Here is a 15,742-nt window from a genome sequence, read left to right as displayed (position 1 = left end):
CCGTGTGATGTTCAGCCATGCTGCATACAACACAGCTCACAGAAGTGAAATGCTTCTTCGTGACATTGGTTTCTTATGACTTCATCTGCGCATGCCTCATCAAGTCTGATGGCAGGACACAAGGGCAGAATTCAGTGTGAAGAATAAAATTACTGAAAATGCAGTGAGTAAGAGCACTTAAACAAAATACACTCACAGATTTTGAGGCAAACCAGGGTAAGCTTTGTATGAATTTGGCTGGCCCTGCATTTTGACCTGTCTTACTCCATTTCAATGAGCTTGCCTAAATGCAAATGCTTACAAAGAGTCAGTTGTGAGAATACATGAACATAGTGGCCAAATACGCGTAAAGCACATGATGTTTAGGTTTCTTGTCTAGTACACAGTTCATGTAATTCAAAATCCTTGGTTTCTTTTCTTAGTAATCATGACAAACACTAGAGGTGGTGCTTACCTAAACTACTTCACTACCATAGGAAGCACTCACCATGTGGAGTGATTAGGCCCTTGGTCTCAATTATTACTAACTTTAAAAAGGCACTGTATTTATTTCTCCATAAAATTTATACAACTGCATGTGTGTATGTAGCGATTATTCATTCCTCTTGAACTTGACTGAAAGCTCACTGACTTGCAGTGGTTTCAGTGAATAGTCTTGGTAGTCAGGCTTGCTCGACTGTCAGAGCTTAAGAGATCATAACAATTTACTGACAGCTCTAGGAGGCAATGAATTAAAATATAACTCCTAGTTAAGCGTTAGTTGAAGCTGCTGCCACTGCAGGTATTCTCTTTTTTCAGTACAATGCTAATTGATACACTCACCCTGAATGAATAGGGCTGGAAGAAAGAGCCACATTGTCCAAGTTTTCAGGGCCCCAGCTTAAGCGATATGAATTCCTTTCAGCTTCTTTGGCCAGAGTTGTTACCTTGGTAAGCAAAAAACCCTCCTTTTTACTACAATAAAATCAATTAATCAACCAAACAATAAGAAGATGTATTTTGTATAGTAGCACCTAAAGCGTTTGAACTTTTTTAAAAAAGAAAACAAAGGAGTAATAATAGCATTAAGATATTAGAAACCCCTTATTGTAACATTTTGTACTTGCTCAGAGTAATCGTATGTTAGTGGTCCCAAGTGAAATGAATGCTGTGATTTACCAAAGTAGCATTTCCTAAATCTTTTTTTTTTTTTAACTACAAGCATGATTCAGGATATTATCTTTGAGAACAATGGCCTTGAGTTCATTAGATCATCTGAATATTTAGCCCAATGGCTGTTAGCATCATTCAAAAATCACTTAAAATGAAAAAACATTATAAAAGACAGTCCTTGTAGTATATTCACACAGCTTATCCATTTATTTTGTAATAGAGTTTAATATTGCACAGCATCATATGCCACTAAATATCAATGAAAATTAGAGAGATTTATATTGAAATAAAGAAAGCAGCATACACGACACAGTATCATTACTACAATCTAAACTGTAATCTTCTTCTATTTCCGTATTTATCCAACTGACAAGAGAACGTAAGAGAATCTGCTTACCTGCTGGCTGGGGATTACAACTGTATCGTCAATCATGGCACTGTCCCTCAGGTAGGAGGCATGGCTCAACGTGTGGGACCTGTCTGAACTGAAGGATCGCAGGCTGGTAGGTTGGTAGGATGCCATAGCAATATATCAGCAGTACAGATGATGTTGTAAAGGTGTCATGATAGATCGAGTGGGAGAATGAAAAAAGCGTGCTATTAGCAATATGATGCAGCTTCCAGGGGGAGTAGATAATAGTCATGGGCGGAAAAACAGAGCTTTACAAATCTGTGTTATGCTACCTTTCTGACTAAGGGCCACAAAGACTTTTGACTGACTTATTTGCTTCAAAATGCAGAACCTAGAGATTAATCTAGATGACATTTTATTTTATACTCACAAATACTTTATACTTGGCTTTGTGGCATGATAAGTAAAGAGCATTAATTTCTTTTAAGTAAGGCTCTTTGGAGAAGTTCTCTCTCCTGTTACATCACACAAGCAAACCAGTATGGAAAACCAGAATGCTAACATCTCAAGAAAAGCTGAAATTACTCTTTCTGAACCTTAAAACTGTAAATAAGTAAGCTTGGCATTGACCCCTGGAAGGTACACACAGCAAGGCAAATTGTGGCCAGCCGCAAGCTCCTGTGTAAAACAAAATTCTTCCTCTGTATGCCAACAGCATCTTTAGGCAGCCAGAGGCAGTCCAAATGTTTTCTTTGTAAGTACACACAGCTCTGCAGAAAACTGGTTGCTGTAGCAATGAGGGATGCAAGGCAGTAAATAAGCTGCTTCCAAGCACTGGCTCAGAATGTAACTACAGTATCCACTAGCAAAAAGCAAAAAAAGACAAATACGACACCACAGTAGGACATATTGAGGTAAATGGGGTTTCTGCTACCAAATAGCACTAGTTTTGTCCTTTACATATTTACTAGCAGCAGTATTACAATAGTGATTTTTAAAACCAGATCAACGACCTTCAGACGTTGTACGTGTACTCATGTTCTATATCTTGAGGAATATAGTACATAAAACTGAAGGAAGCAGTTTTCTTTTTGTGGCTTACGCATCCATGAGTAGTACTCAGAATGACTAACACACTGGATCAGAACAATAGGGCATTTATCTAGATACATAGATTTTTAAGGGATAATTCATTTTCAGCAGTTAGCAATAAAAGAAGTCACATGTACATTACAGACACAAGATTCAAGTGTTTTAAATGCAGATATTGTTGGAAATAATTTTTTAACATCTGATTCAGACCAGTCAGTTTTTTAACAATAGTTACATTGACTCAATAATTTTTGATCATTTTTTAGAAGCAAATGGTTATCTTATTTTTATTAGAAATATATGACATTGAAGAATAGTCAATGCTATTAATCATTGCTTTATACCAATGGCCTATTTAACACACTAGATGGATTGTACAAAACTGAAAGAGAAGATAGGTATTACACAAGTATCAGCCTTAAGAAAGTCTTGAGAAAAAAGCAAACCCACAATAAATAATCTCTGTTACATGTAATGAAATGTCTTTCACCCAGATAAGTGGAAGAGGTGAGACAAGTAAGGCTGCTATTATTGGAACTATGCATTTCTAGAATAGAATTCTGATTCCATTAAAACCACCAACAAAACTTCAATAGGGACAGAAGCTCACCCTAACTGTCTGCTTATAACATTTCAGACAAAAATTACGAAAGTGAATCTTGACTGAAGAGTATTTTGGGTAAACATTTTAGTGTGAATTGGGTAGGCAGAGTACACCTTTCTTGTTCATAATGAGAATACAGATACTTCAGTGAACATTTGTTCTTTGGTGGAAAAATAAGCCTCAGTAGCAGACCCCATTTCCCATCATTATCCTTTATTCATTTCAATGTTTGACACTTTCAGAACTGCTTCGCTGCGCCATGCAATGCTCGTAAGAGGTTCGCCATCCAAGTTGTAGGTTCTGCCATTCAACTAATGTTGGTTAATACTGAATGAAAGAAAGTATGTACAAAATTTGACTGGTTATCTCCGTAGTGATTTTGTCCATATTCTCCTGCAAGTATCCAGCACTGCTACTACCACCGCTACAAGTAGCCAGTACATATTCACTATATAGTACCTGTATGTAAACTCCAGTAAATATCCAATACATTGAGCGTATGGACTTTATCTACAGGCAAGGTATGCACAGGCATGACGGAGGTCTGCAGTAAATTAGAAGTTTAAATTTCCTAGTACAGTTAATTTCAACACTAGTGTTCAGATGACACTGTCCCTCTTCTGTGTGCTCTGCCAACTAAATGTAGGGCAAACCAGTAGTTAAAAGGTCTGTGCTTCTGAGACTTAGAAATAAAGGTACTGGCTGACCCAACAGTGCAGTGGCACTGAACAGAACTAATTGTTTATTATTATAATAAGTCTTCAGGAATCCTGAGAAAGAAAACCCCAAACCTAAACCACAGAGACAAAACTAATATCTAAATACAAATTCTTTCCAAATCTGGTTGATAAATCTTAAGTCACAGGGGCTGCGGGGTCAATAGCACCCTACTCGGCCCCAGAGACTGACTGTGGAACCCAGGAATGCTACAAAGCTCCTGAACATAGGAGTGTGTCTTGCCCGTGTTAGGTAATGCACAGGCATGTATCACCCACCTCTTCTAAGCCCTGAATAAAGCCCAGGTGGTATCCAGAAAATAAGAGCAGCATACTCTAGCCAAGTTCTTAATCTGGATGACTGCGAGACCATGTTGCAGTACACATCCACTTGCCAGCCTAGACAGAGCTCTAGCAATCTCTAGTCCAGTTGAGTGCATCTCTTGGTGTGGGAAGCATATGTTGTTTCAGAAGCTGGGAAAACAACCTGGTATCATTGAAAACTGTATAAATAAGCCTTGGAAATGTTTCTCTATTTAAAGACTGAAAGCCTTCCTCATGCCTGTAATGGACCAGAAAGGTGGAAGGAAGGGACTTACAATAAAACAGAGTCTTTTCAAATATTGGTGCATCTGATATGGCCCAAATCAGTTCTGGCTCTGAATATCCAGAGAGAGAATCCAGCTAGTGTGGTCCATTCTCTTTACTTTTTATTCTACCACTGTTTCTCCACACAGAGGAGGTACATGGCTAACCTTTCCAGCAGCATCATGACAGGAGGACAGCTACCACCTATTGTGGTCTACTGCAACTTCCCCGATCCTTGCTAACAGTGTCTGTAGAGGAATCAGGGAAGTTTCTGTGGGATGGTGGCTATGTCATACTGTGACCTTCCTAGACAGAGAGTACTGTTGGATCAGTATTCACCATGACGTATTATACTCATTTGAGACTACAACTATCTCCAATAGTAGTGTCGTTCATTTGGTTCTCCAAAACCACTTTCTGGCATACAGCAGGCCTCCAAAATGGATGAACTGGGACAGGTGCCGTAAAAGGATAGAGATAACATGTTTTCATGCTATGTAATACCTACCTGGGCATGGTGCTAATGAAAGCGTATGAAAAGAATGAAGGGGAGAAAGAAATAAAATAAATAGGGAAGATGGTTACAAAAGAAAAAGATATGTTTTAAATCAACTTGTTTAATGCATAAGATTACATGAGTCTAGACTGCTGATACTATTTTGCTTTACTGAATTTCTTGAAAAACCAAAGTCAGTATAATGCAATGAAAATCACATTAAAGCAAAAGCAAAATAATTCAAGCAGTCTCTGTGAGAATTTTTACAACTAGTAACCTGACAGTGACATGAGACCATGGAGTTAGAAAGATGTACTTTTTTCTTTCAGTCCTTCTCCCTTTATAATTTTGTTTCATTTCAATATAATCATGCTTGATACAGGATGTGAAATAATTTTCATACAACACAAAACACATCAATTACATGCCAGTGAAAATCTACTGAAATCCACTGACAGTATTTAAAAGCTAAAATATTCTAAATGGGAACAGAAACTGGCTTGATACTTGCCTGCACAATCATTTCTATACAACATCTTAAAATTTAAAAAAACCCACTTGTTACCATTGAAAGTGTGTGATAAAAGGTTTTGATCTTTTAAGCATTCTGATGTAGTTCATAAACATCCTCTGAGACTTAAAAAGCCACACAGTCACTTTGTTTTCAGTGGATTCACTGGAGCTGTCTAAAAACCAACAAAGACTTCAAGTTTATAAGACCTGAATGATGAGGGATTTACACATGCTGTGAGGCAAACCAAACTGTTTCCTGACGTCTTTTGTTCCAGGAGCAATTCATAGCCTACTGAAGTAAACAGAATGGATCCTACTGATTTCACTGAGCTTCGGAAATGTTGCCAGAATAACAATCACAACTGGAAAAAGAGGTAGGTTAAAAATTCCTTCTGTTGCCAAGATCTCAACTTTTTTTTTTTCCCCTTTAGTGAAGCCCAATTCTAAGGGCAGTAAGTCTGGAGATATTGCCGATTTACTCTAGACATGGTCATCTTCAAACAGGAATGCCTGGGTAGCCTATTCTAAATTAGATTTCTGGGTGTTAATCTGCCAGTTTGAGTCTACACTTATGCTCACTAGTAAAGGCTCTCATCTTGAAAAGGGAGTTCTGTTTCTTTTGTAAACTGTAGTGATATTCTCTAAAATAAAAATAAAAATAAAAAAAATTGAAGCTACAAGCCTTATTATTCCACAAATACATCTAGGCTTAAGTTCAACTTGTTAGATATAAGCAAATCAGTAAGTTTTCTGGACTGAACAGATGTTCTTTTTCCTATTTTTTTATTTTATTCACAACAAATACTGTACTGTGCCAGTAGAGGGAAAATTATTCTCTTTCCTGCTAAGGGTCAATGTGCTTGCTGACGACATACCCACTGCCAACCCAATGCAGAATGACCAAGTCCACTGCTCCTTTCCTTGTATCTATAGCCAGCAAACTAGTCTAAAAAGTTAGCTCATCTAATGCTAAAACACCCTGTCCACCTATCCACCCAGCCCCTGCCTCATGACAGGAGGAGACTGGGATGACTCATAAGCCCTTTCCATAGACTGCTACACTCTTCTTCCTTTGCTTGACCACAGAGACAATAAAGCAAGCTATGCCTTCTCAAGAACCAAATAAGAATCACAAATTCCTCACTAGACTCTGAGTAGTATGTATTAATTTCTGGACTAGTCAGGAAATATTCCTCCTGACCACACCTTCCTCCTACAAAGTAGCAACTGCCACACCGACATACCCAATAAAGAAATGTTGAGTGCATCTCATGTCTCCCTTGAGTTAAAGGCCCCGAGAAACAGATTTCAAACATTTATAACAACATGTGTGCAGAATTATCATAACAAAAGATATGTGTCCAGGCAAATACCTGTCAGAGCGTCCTCCTTCCAAGCTGTACCTTAGGTAGTTCATACCATCTAAGAACTGGCTGCTTGGTAGAGAGTCATCTCCTAGTTCTCTGAGGTCTTCTGGCCTAAGGTACTCTCCTCCATCTCCTGTCATTGTGTCATCACCTTTAAATCAATCACAGAAGGGATAGATATAAGCACACACACAAGTTTGAATTCATTTACATGTTGGGGATCTAACAGCTGGATGGCACAAAAAACAGGAAGGCACTTTCCACTCAGGAAACACTGCAAACCACAAGCAATTAATGTATTTAATGAAACTGGCACATCAAGCAAGATTTAAAAAAAAAAAAAAAAAAAAAATCAAGGTGATTAATCAATTAGATTTAATCTAATTTTTGCTGTCGCACATACTGGTAAGGGGCAAATTTCTTTGCTACTCTCTAAAGCATGGTCTCTCTGTTCCTTTATCCACTTTAGCTCTGCTCACAGCTATACTGTATCACAGCCTGACAATTTATGATTAAATGTAATCATTTACTTGACTGTAAGCTGTGTGTTTTCAGCTGAAAAGGTGTTTTCTGTGGCCTTACGCCTGATAGTTGCAAATCTAAACTCTCCATTGTCCAAACTCCACATCATATGAGGGTGTCTCACCCATGTTCCAACATCCTTCTGTGATCAGCAAGAAAATCCTTACTTCTAAAACACGGCAATATCCAGAAGCTGGAAATAAGCTCACATGCATAGATGGTAATGATCGTTATTCAGAAGAGTAATTCATAATGAATCAAAGCCTGAATGATCATTGGTTATCTGTCACAGTAACCTTTTTGCATATACCCTGAATAACAGGGTTTATTTTTTTTTTTTTAGGTCCAAAATTATGTTCCCCAGGAAATTCTGTCTATATGAAGTCACAGTTCACTTTTCCCCAGCAGACTAACAAAACAGATTATACTGCCAAGCAACGTGTAGAGGTTTCTTTTCATTCCCATTTGCAACACAGTTTCTCTCCACAGTTTCTGCCTGAAGATTTCAGTCACTTTCCCAACGGTTAGTTACTACTGCAAGAGCCTGCCAGAGGCTTGGTGTAGCCCACGGAACCCCACAACATGACCCTAGGCCACCAACATCTTCAAACTTTCTCATTTTCTAAGCTGCATAGGCAAGCGTCAAGAACCTGAAGCAGGATACTGCAACTGTTATACAGGAACAGTCTTCAGGGGCTACACATTCCAGCTGCAGTAATTCACCCCGATATGCTGAGAAATACGAAGGATTGTAAAGGTTAGTTAAGTGGTATCCATGCTGTTTCAAACAGAATTCATTTGTGCATCAGGGCAGTTGCCACTTGTGTGATTTAAAGTCTTATTAAAGCAAAATTGCAAAAATCAATTACTGTTACTGCTGCTATTTCTGGTAGACCATTTCCTGCCCCCCACCCCCCAAATGTTACTGATATTACAAGCTGTAGGGGTGATGCTCACTACTAAAGGAAGAAATCTTGATATTTGTTTTCATGGAACACACCAAGCTAGTTTTTCTAGCTTGATGTCTCAGCTAATAAATAAATAAATATTTTATAATTTGTCATCTAAAACTAAGTAACCTTTGGGAGTTTTAAGATTTTTTTGTATATACAAATATTATATGTAAAAATTAGGCCTAAATCTTTTCAGTATAACAACAAAAGCTCTTGGAAATTCCATCTGCCCACATTAAGAGGGAGAAACTGGGCACAGTTTCACAGAAAACAATAAAACGCATTTAATCATTGCATGTTTCCTGTCTTCTGACAGATGATGCCTCCTGTTTCCTGGGAATGTCATAAAGCACAGGGCTTAGTGAAAACTTGGAAGATATTAAGGCAGTGCTGTTAATCAAACACTAAAAGGAATTTTGAGTTATATTTCAAATAAACTAGATACTTATAATCACGCCAGACATTCCATCTATAATAGAAACAAAGGCAAAATCTTCACTGCTTTCATCACACCCACATCCTTTAAAAAAAAATCCAAACTCTACTCTTATTTCAGCTTTGGCCTCTCATCTAAGAGTTGTCAATAATGGGTCTAAGTAACACTGGCTCTTTTATGTGATGTGAACATCTGCAAACAGTAATAAGACTATCCATGAATGTTTCACAATGCCTTCAGAACATTTATCCATTGGTAACACAGTTAACTTGCTAACATACTAGTCTTGAGTGAGTGAACTAGGAGTTAAAGTCACTCCACACCAACCCCTCCTAGTATAGGAAGGAAAAAAAAAAATGTATTTAAGTCTAAATGATTGTGTAGCAACATAACATTTCATACAATTGTGGTTACCTGAGTGTCTAAATTCCTGCTTTGCAGGGCAATTGCACATGTGCAAAGGGAATTATTCCAAGCCTGTGTAATAAGCACTCATTCATCCTGCCAGTAATATTGTGCTGTCATTAGAAGATCCAACATGGCTATATTCCTGAGGCTCAGTCAGCCTCAGACACGTTTTCTGCTCAGAAGAAATTACATATTCAGCTGACCACGAGCTTCTTTACACAGCAAATCTTACCAGATGGTAGTTTTATGGCAGTACAAGAAGTTATCCTTTCTAATCATGCTAGAAACGATTCATCTGCCATCACATTCACGATCAAATTAATGACAGTAACAGTTTTACCACTTACTAAGCAGTTTGTGACAAATACAGCCCTTGACATTGATGCTCCATGATTTGCAGTGCCCATCTATGAACTTACAGGTGGATTTCAATGAGCTACCCACTTAGTGATTTATCTTCTATTTCCTTGAAAGAACACCTTCCTTTCTTGATACCAACAGACTTGTAGAGGTTTACTTCACAGGGGAAAACACACTTCAAAACACTGGGTGACCTTGCACTGTGCCCCAATTAAAGCATTCCTGTTCAGCCTTGGCCTCATCACTGCTACTGCCCATCTCTCAAATACCGCTAAAAGTTTTGTCCTGCATTTCCAAGTAACATCATCTTCTGAAAGGGCAGGTTTGAAAGGAAACAAAATGCGCTGGAAGGAAGTATCATGTACCTGGAAACACTGGGGTTTTACTGGTAAGGACACTGGAACAAGAAGTTAAAAAAAAATATTTAAAAAAATAATAAAATCCCCAAACCTAGGAATCTATTTATATTTAAACAAAAAGTGGCCAATAGCTGAGTCCCTGCATTGGCTTCTGCTATTATTTTTTTCTTTGCAGAGTGCAAATAATTCCCAATACGATGGGTAGCTTCTCCAGAGCATAACACACAAAGCATCATGGTCCCAATGCACTCTGCAATGAGCTGGACAGTCCATTAATCTGTTTCCAGTGACCAAAGTAACGCCCTGAAACAAGATGCAAGACCCCCCAAAAGCATATTTTTATAGAGGTTTGCGACACTTGGGGATTGTTCTTTTCTCCTCAGAAGGGGGATGGGGAAAAAAAAAAAAAAAAAAAAATCAAAGGAGAGAAATCACTTGAGGCAAGAAGATGGATACAAAGGGTGGGACTGACAAGGGCCAGGTTGCAGGGAGAAGGTATGACAGAGACAGCATAAGTTTAGTAGGTTCCAGGCCTCTTACTAGGAAAAAATAAGAAGGAGATATGAACCTGATAAACAAGACTCTAAACATTTCTATGAGACATTGGCCACCTGCAAAAACTATTAAATCAAGTGGCCTCTTCTGCAAAACTGGAGACCCAAGACTTTTCAGGATTGGATCCAAGAGAGAGAAAGAAAGGATGAAAATTGAATGGAAAGGTGAAAAAGAGAGACAGCAAACCTAAGAATCAGAATAGGAAAATTAAATAAACTTTAGGATTTAAGTACTATGCTTAAGGCAAGGAAAGCCTGATACAGAAACGTATAATGGGCAAGTGAAAACTGCATTGATGGTTGTTAGTAACACTTTTACACAACGTTTTAAATCTGTCACATCCAAGCCAACCAAAGGCATATCTATTTTAAGCAGCAAAGAGTGGCACAGAGATTCTTGGGCTGGTAAATCCATACATACAGACTGCAGAGATGTGCAAACACACCGGTCCAGAAGCAGCAGAGCTACAGTGATTCAGTGCAGTACCTGAGCACACAAGCTCTCTCACAGCAGGGACTCTTAAGCCATCAGCAGCGCCATGCAGCTGACCTGAGCAGGCATCCCCACGCAGTTCTGCACCCTGATGTGCAACACTGGTGGCACTAGCTGGGGAACTTTTCCACCCTGCTGGTTTGTGCTGTAGAGGCACTCCAGAAAAACCAAACAGCTAGTTCTCACTGACTCAGAAGACCCCGATCCTTTATGACACTGCTGCCACAGGAACTGAATTAAAATAGCAGCACTGGCATCATTCTTCAGAGCTTCACGGGGCTCTGATGGAGCCTCACACAACCACACAGCAGGGAGCACGCCACTTAGCCTACAAGGAGCAGTCGGCGCTGCACATAGCCAGTGATGGTGCAGTTAGTTAAGCAGGGAAAAAATGGACACAGCAGGAATGGGAAACCTTCCCTATGATCTTTTAAAATGCAACTGTCTGGAGTTTTTTCTGTTTGCCTAGACTAGGGAGCAGAAGTAAACTCCATTGCCAGTCACTGTCAAAGCCACACAGAACCATTTTCAAAGGCTGCATTAAAACAGAGTCAACCTACCAATTCACAAAAATCCACAACTAATTAACTTTTTACTCAAGTCAGCAATACTTGTATGATGACCCTTACTCGTCTGTTCCTCTGGGGTTTTTTTTTCTTACATTTTATGCTGACCACATATTATTTCTGTGTATCATGAACCCATAATATCCAAATATAGGAATGGATCTCAATTGCTAATTTCTAAGATAGTAGGAAGGGAAGCACCTGGGCAGATCTGACTGGCCACTCGGTAAATATTTGCCTTACTCTAACCCAGTAGTACAGAGAAAACAAAAAGCTCATTTTGATGCTGATGATTTCCCATGCTAAACACAGGTTTTAAGCATTATAAATCATTGAACGGACTACTAAGAGAAACAGGCTGCATGCTGAGACCATGTATCTGCTCCTTCAGTGACAGTCTGGCTGAACACAAGAAGATTTTACCAAACCATTGAAACTGGAGACCCACACTGATATTGCTGTACTTTACTTCTTACTTTTCTTAAATGCTATAAAAGGACTGGTATGTCCTACCTATGTAACTGATTAAATCAAGTAACAATCACGAACCACTTTGAGATCAAAAATGTGTTTTAAATGCAAAGTAACATTTACACGACAGTAGCTTTGAGGCACTCAGCCACATGAAATTCTCAGCTTAGCAAATCTGTATTGGCTCACAGGAAGAGTGTTTCATTAATGTTTCTAAAACAGACTAGCTTTTTTCAGAAATTATCCTCTGATATCAGGGAGCTATGCAAATGTTTGATCAAGGAAAGCAGTTTTAAAATTTTCACCACACCATTCTGGATATGCACTTACAGAGTCAACTTGTTTAGGGAATCCTCAACAAAGGCAGTTCCTACCATTCCTATAGTTCTCCTGCTACATAAGTGAATCGCAAAAATACAATTGCTGTATGAGAATTGCCCTAAATTGTTTCTCACAAAACATAAAGAAAATATAGGCAAAAGTTTAAAAAAAAAGAGGGCTGTGATAGAAACTGCTAGAAATTGCTTTTAATAGATGTTTTTAAAGCCAGATACATTTATATGAGTTTGCCAAAATTATTGTTTTCTCTGCAGCATGCAGATAAGTCTACAGCTCCCCACATAAGTGCTGCTCCTTAAAAGTAACAGATGGAGACAGGACAGCTATGGCAAGCACAATTTTTTTATGGAATATGTAAGTCCTGAAGCATCGTTAAAGGAATGTATAATGCAGAATTTCTCTGACACTTTCCTTGGACACCCTCACTTCCTTAAAATCAATCCTCTATTTAATGGCCCACACACACTAGAAGTTTCCCTGAATTACAGTTTGGCTAACGCTTTAAATGTCTTTATTTTTAGCCAGACAGGAAAACAAGGTTTCATGTATGGTTTCATGCAGAGTTTCATAAATTGATACATGACTTAACATGAATCATCATGTCAGCTATTGGTAGCTAAATGCAGCACTTGCAAAAAAGGAAAAGGTGAAGCAAATGAAAAAAAAAAACAAACCCAAACCTGTATGTCTATCCTCCAGGATCTGCAGGGAGAGGAAGATGCCTTGATTTTGTTTTCTTGCAAATTAACCTGCTGCAAAATGAATTCCAGTATTTCACTGGTGGCTACTATGGTATTTATAAAGTTGTTACATTGGATCTAGGTAACAAAGAATAAAAGCACTGCCTTTTTAGAATTGAACCAGAACAAACTATCCCTACCTCCCCAAGCCACAGAAGCCTTGGAAGGTCATCAATACTAACTGGCATGCTGAAAAGTCTGAGGTGTAGCTACTATGCCATGTATAGTCAAACTGGGACTTGAATGAGCTCTCTGTGTACTTTCAAGGGGAGCAATAAAGCAGATCCCACAAAGAATACTGGGCAGGAAATGACATTGAAAGAACATACTGGGGAAAGTGATGGAAAACTGATTTAGCATCTGAACACTGTTTTCTTCTCATGGAAAATTCACCCTAAACCAGGTAAATATTTCCTATGAAACAGGAAATTTCCTCACGATATGAAATACACTGTGGACTAAGGAAGGAAAGCTTGGTCTAGTACAGATATCCATGACTCCCAACAAACCTGCTGACCAAGACTCTTCATGTATTAAAGTGAAAAGAGGGCGAGAAAAGTCTTTTCCTTCTTCCCAAGGATACAAAGTATTTCCTAATTTTGCCTTGTGAAATTCATGTGGCAAGCACTGCTTTTATGTAGCACTTTTAAAAATATTTGTAAAATGTTATGTACTAACAAACAAGTCATCTTTCACAGTCATGTTGTTCCAGGGGACAACAGCCCAAGATGTCTGCTGCCCATGGAATGGGTCATGCTCCTCCGGCTGGGAGAGCTCACTTTGACTACTAAATATCTGTAAACACTGTCAGCAGCCATAAAATCTTTAGCTAATTAAGGTTAATGTAAATGTAAAAGCAACCAGTTTTTATCAACCATGAGTAGGAATAATATTCAGCAGCTTTAAAGACAGATTTAGATCAGATGGATAAGACTAATCAAAAATACATTTCCCATTTTTAACATGCTGATTACGATTTACTTCAATGAAGAAGCTATTGTAGGTCCCCCTATAACTTCAATCTCTGAAGAAAATAATTCGGTGCTCAACACTGCTCATAAAATAACAATTTAGGAAATAATGTATAAATAAATACAGTACTGTCTCCTGGTCATGTCCACTCTTTATTCCTTCTGTGCACTAACAAATGTATGTCTGTAGTTTGGGTCATGCCTACACATGTCACTCACATCGTTTATTATTGCTAATCTGGTCATTTCTACTTTTTGTCAACAACACTGATGCAAATGAAAACCAGCAGTTTCTTTAAAACTTTTGCCAAAATTTTTGCAACCTAACCACAATGTCCTATTTTTCATTACTAAAATGTTGACAAGTGAACAATCTTGAGCAACTCTACCCCAACAAAAACAAAATAATTTCTTTCCAATGACAATACCAGATTTTTTAAAAAAAGCTATATTCACTGTGAAAGATTTCAATGAAAAAATCTAAGACTTAGTTATAAATCCTTTTTTTCACATTCCCAGCAACAATGTCAATAAAGTTAGAAAAGAAAAATTGAGCAGCTAACCATTATATTGAGAACCTTTTGTGTTGACAACACATGAATGAAACAAAAGGCAACCAATTTTCAGATTTCCTGTTGCATTTGCACATTTGACACTTAGAAGAAAAAAAAAAATCTCATTTTGCTCAGGGAAAAAAAAAAAAAAATATGTAATCTCAAAAATACCATGTAAACAAAAGCAACTTTCCAGAAAAGAATCTCCCTTCATCTTAGATGACCTTGTGAAAATGTACCAGCAAGTCTTCGCATAACAAAGCTTACAGGGCATCTAAAACCTACAAATTCTAGGAAATCGGAGGTAGACATTGGCATATTTTCTGTGCAGGTAAATAAAGTTTTAAGAATCAACTCTGTCAGTTTTTTCTGAGTTTTCTGTTAAAGAAAGTTTCAGTTAAATTTTTAGTACATAGCTTTTGATTTACTTTGTAAATCACCAATCTTTGGCTACATTTTATACTACTGGTTATAAGATGCTTAATTTGGAGTGTGAATTAATTCAGCGGTGTTATTCTGAATTTAAATGTTTTAACGTGCAGCAACAGCAACTCACTTAAGTCTAACCAAGAACAGTTACTGACTGCAACTTTAACTTCCAGGTTTAATTAAAGGAAGTTATTCCTTAAGTCTTCCAACTAATCAAGCCACTGCCTTCAGTGGAATTATGTGCATGTAGAACAGCAATGAATTCTGTCCAGACGTAACTGCTCATTTCTCACACATATGCTGTAGTATTAGCGTACTCTAAGGCCATGTGCGGAGGCACTCAGGAAATTCACTGTCATGTTTTAGCACTGTTTACTGCTGTTACAGATACTACTAAGGAATTCAGTATGCTTATCAAACTGCCAACTGCAGTTACCACAAATATGAAGCGATACACTTGGACAAGAGAATATTATTGGGTACCAGAGCACATTATCATTTAATAATAACAACATTCATAACAATAACTAGGTGGCCAGTTAGTTGCAGGCAGGTAAGGTAGGTAAACACATACATGTGGCATTTTCTTTATAGCTCCCAATGTGTCAGGGAAAGCAGATTATCATTATCCCATTCTACAACTGGAAGACCAAGATAATTGAAGTGACTTCCACAGAGTCATTTAGGAATCATCAACAGCGCCAGAA

At 38.1% G+C, this 15,742-nt stretch overlaps 1 protein-coding gene across 50 annotated transcripts in view; it reads right to left on the bottom strand.

The window, feature by feature from the left end:
• The window catches only part of ANK2 (ankyrin 2), a 371,582-nt gene that overhangs the window by 62,107 nt on the left and 293,733 nt on the right, over positions 1-15,742 (bottom strand). For 38 of the 50 annotated variants that reach the window (XM_074823462.1, XM_074823464.1, XM_074823465.1 and 35 more), the window contains 3 exons: positions 6,887-7,031; positions 1,550-1,652; positions 823-926 (listed from right to left, as the gene is read on the bottom strand). In XM_074823462.1, coding sequence (XP_074679563.1) covers positions 823-926; positions 1,550-1,652; positions 6,887-7,031 — 352 coding nt within the window. Of the gene's footprint in view, positions 1-822; positions 927-1,549; positions 1,653-5,012; positions 5,025-6,886; positions 7,032-15,742 lie in introns of all 50 variants that reach the window. The other 12 variants (XM_074823482.1, XM_074823457.1, XM_074823478.1 and 9 more) reach the window with 2 other exon arrangements.

Source organism: Strix aluco, chromosome 4 (assembly GCF_031877795.1).
Source record: "Strix aluco isolate bStrAlu1 chromosome 4, bStrAlu1.hap1, whole genome shotgun sequence".
Lineage (NCBI taxonomy): Eukaryota > Metazoa > Chordata > Aves > Strigiformes > Strigidae > Strix > Strix aluco.
The sequence above is the reverse complement of the archived record's forward strand: the minus strand, read 5'-3'. Positions and strand labels throughout refer to the sequence as shown.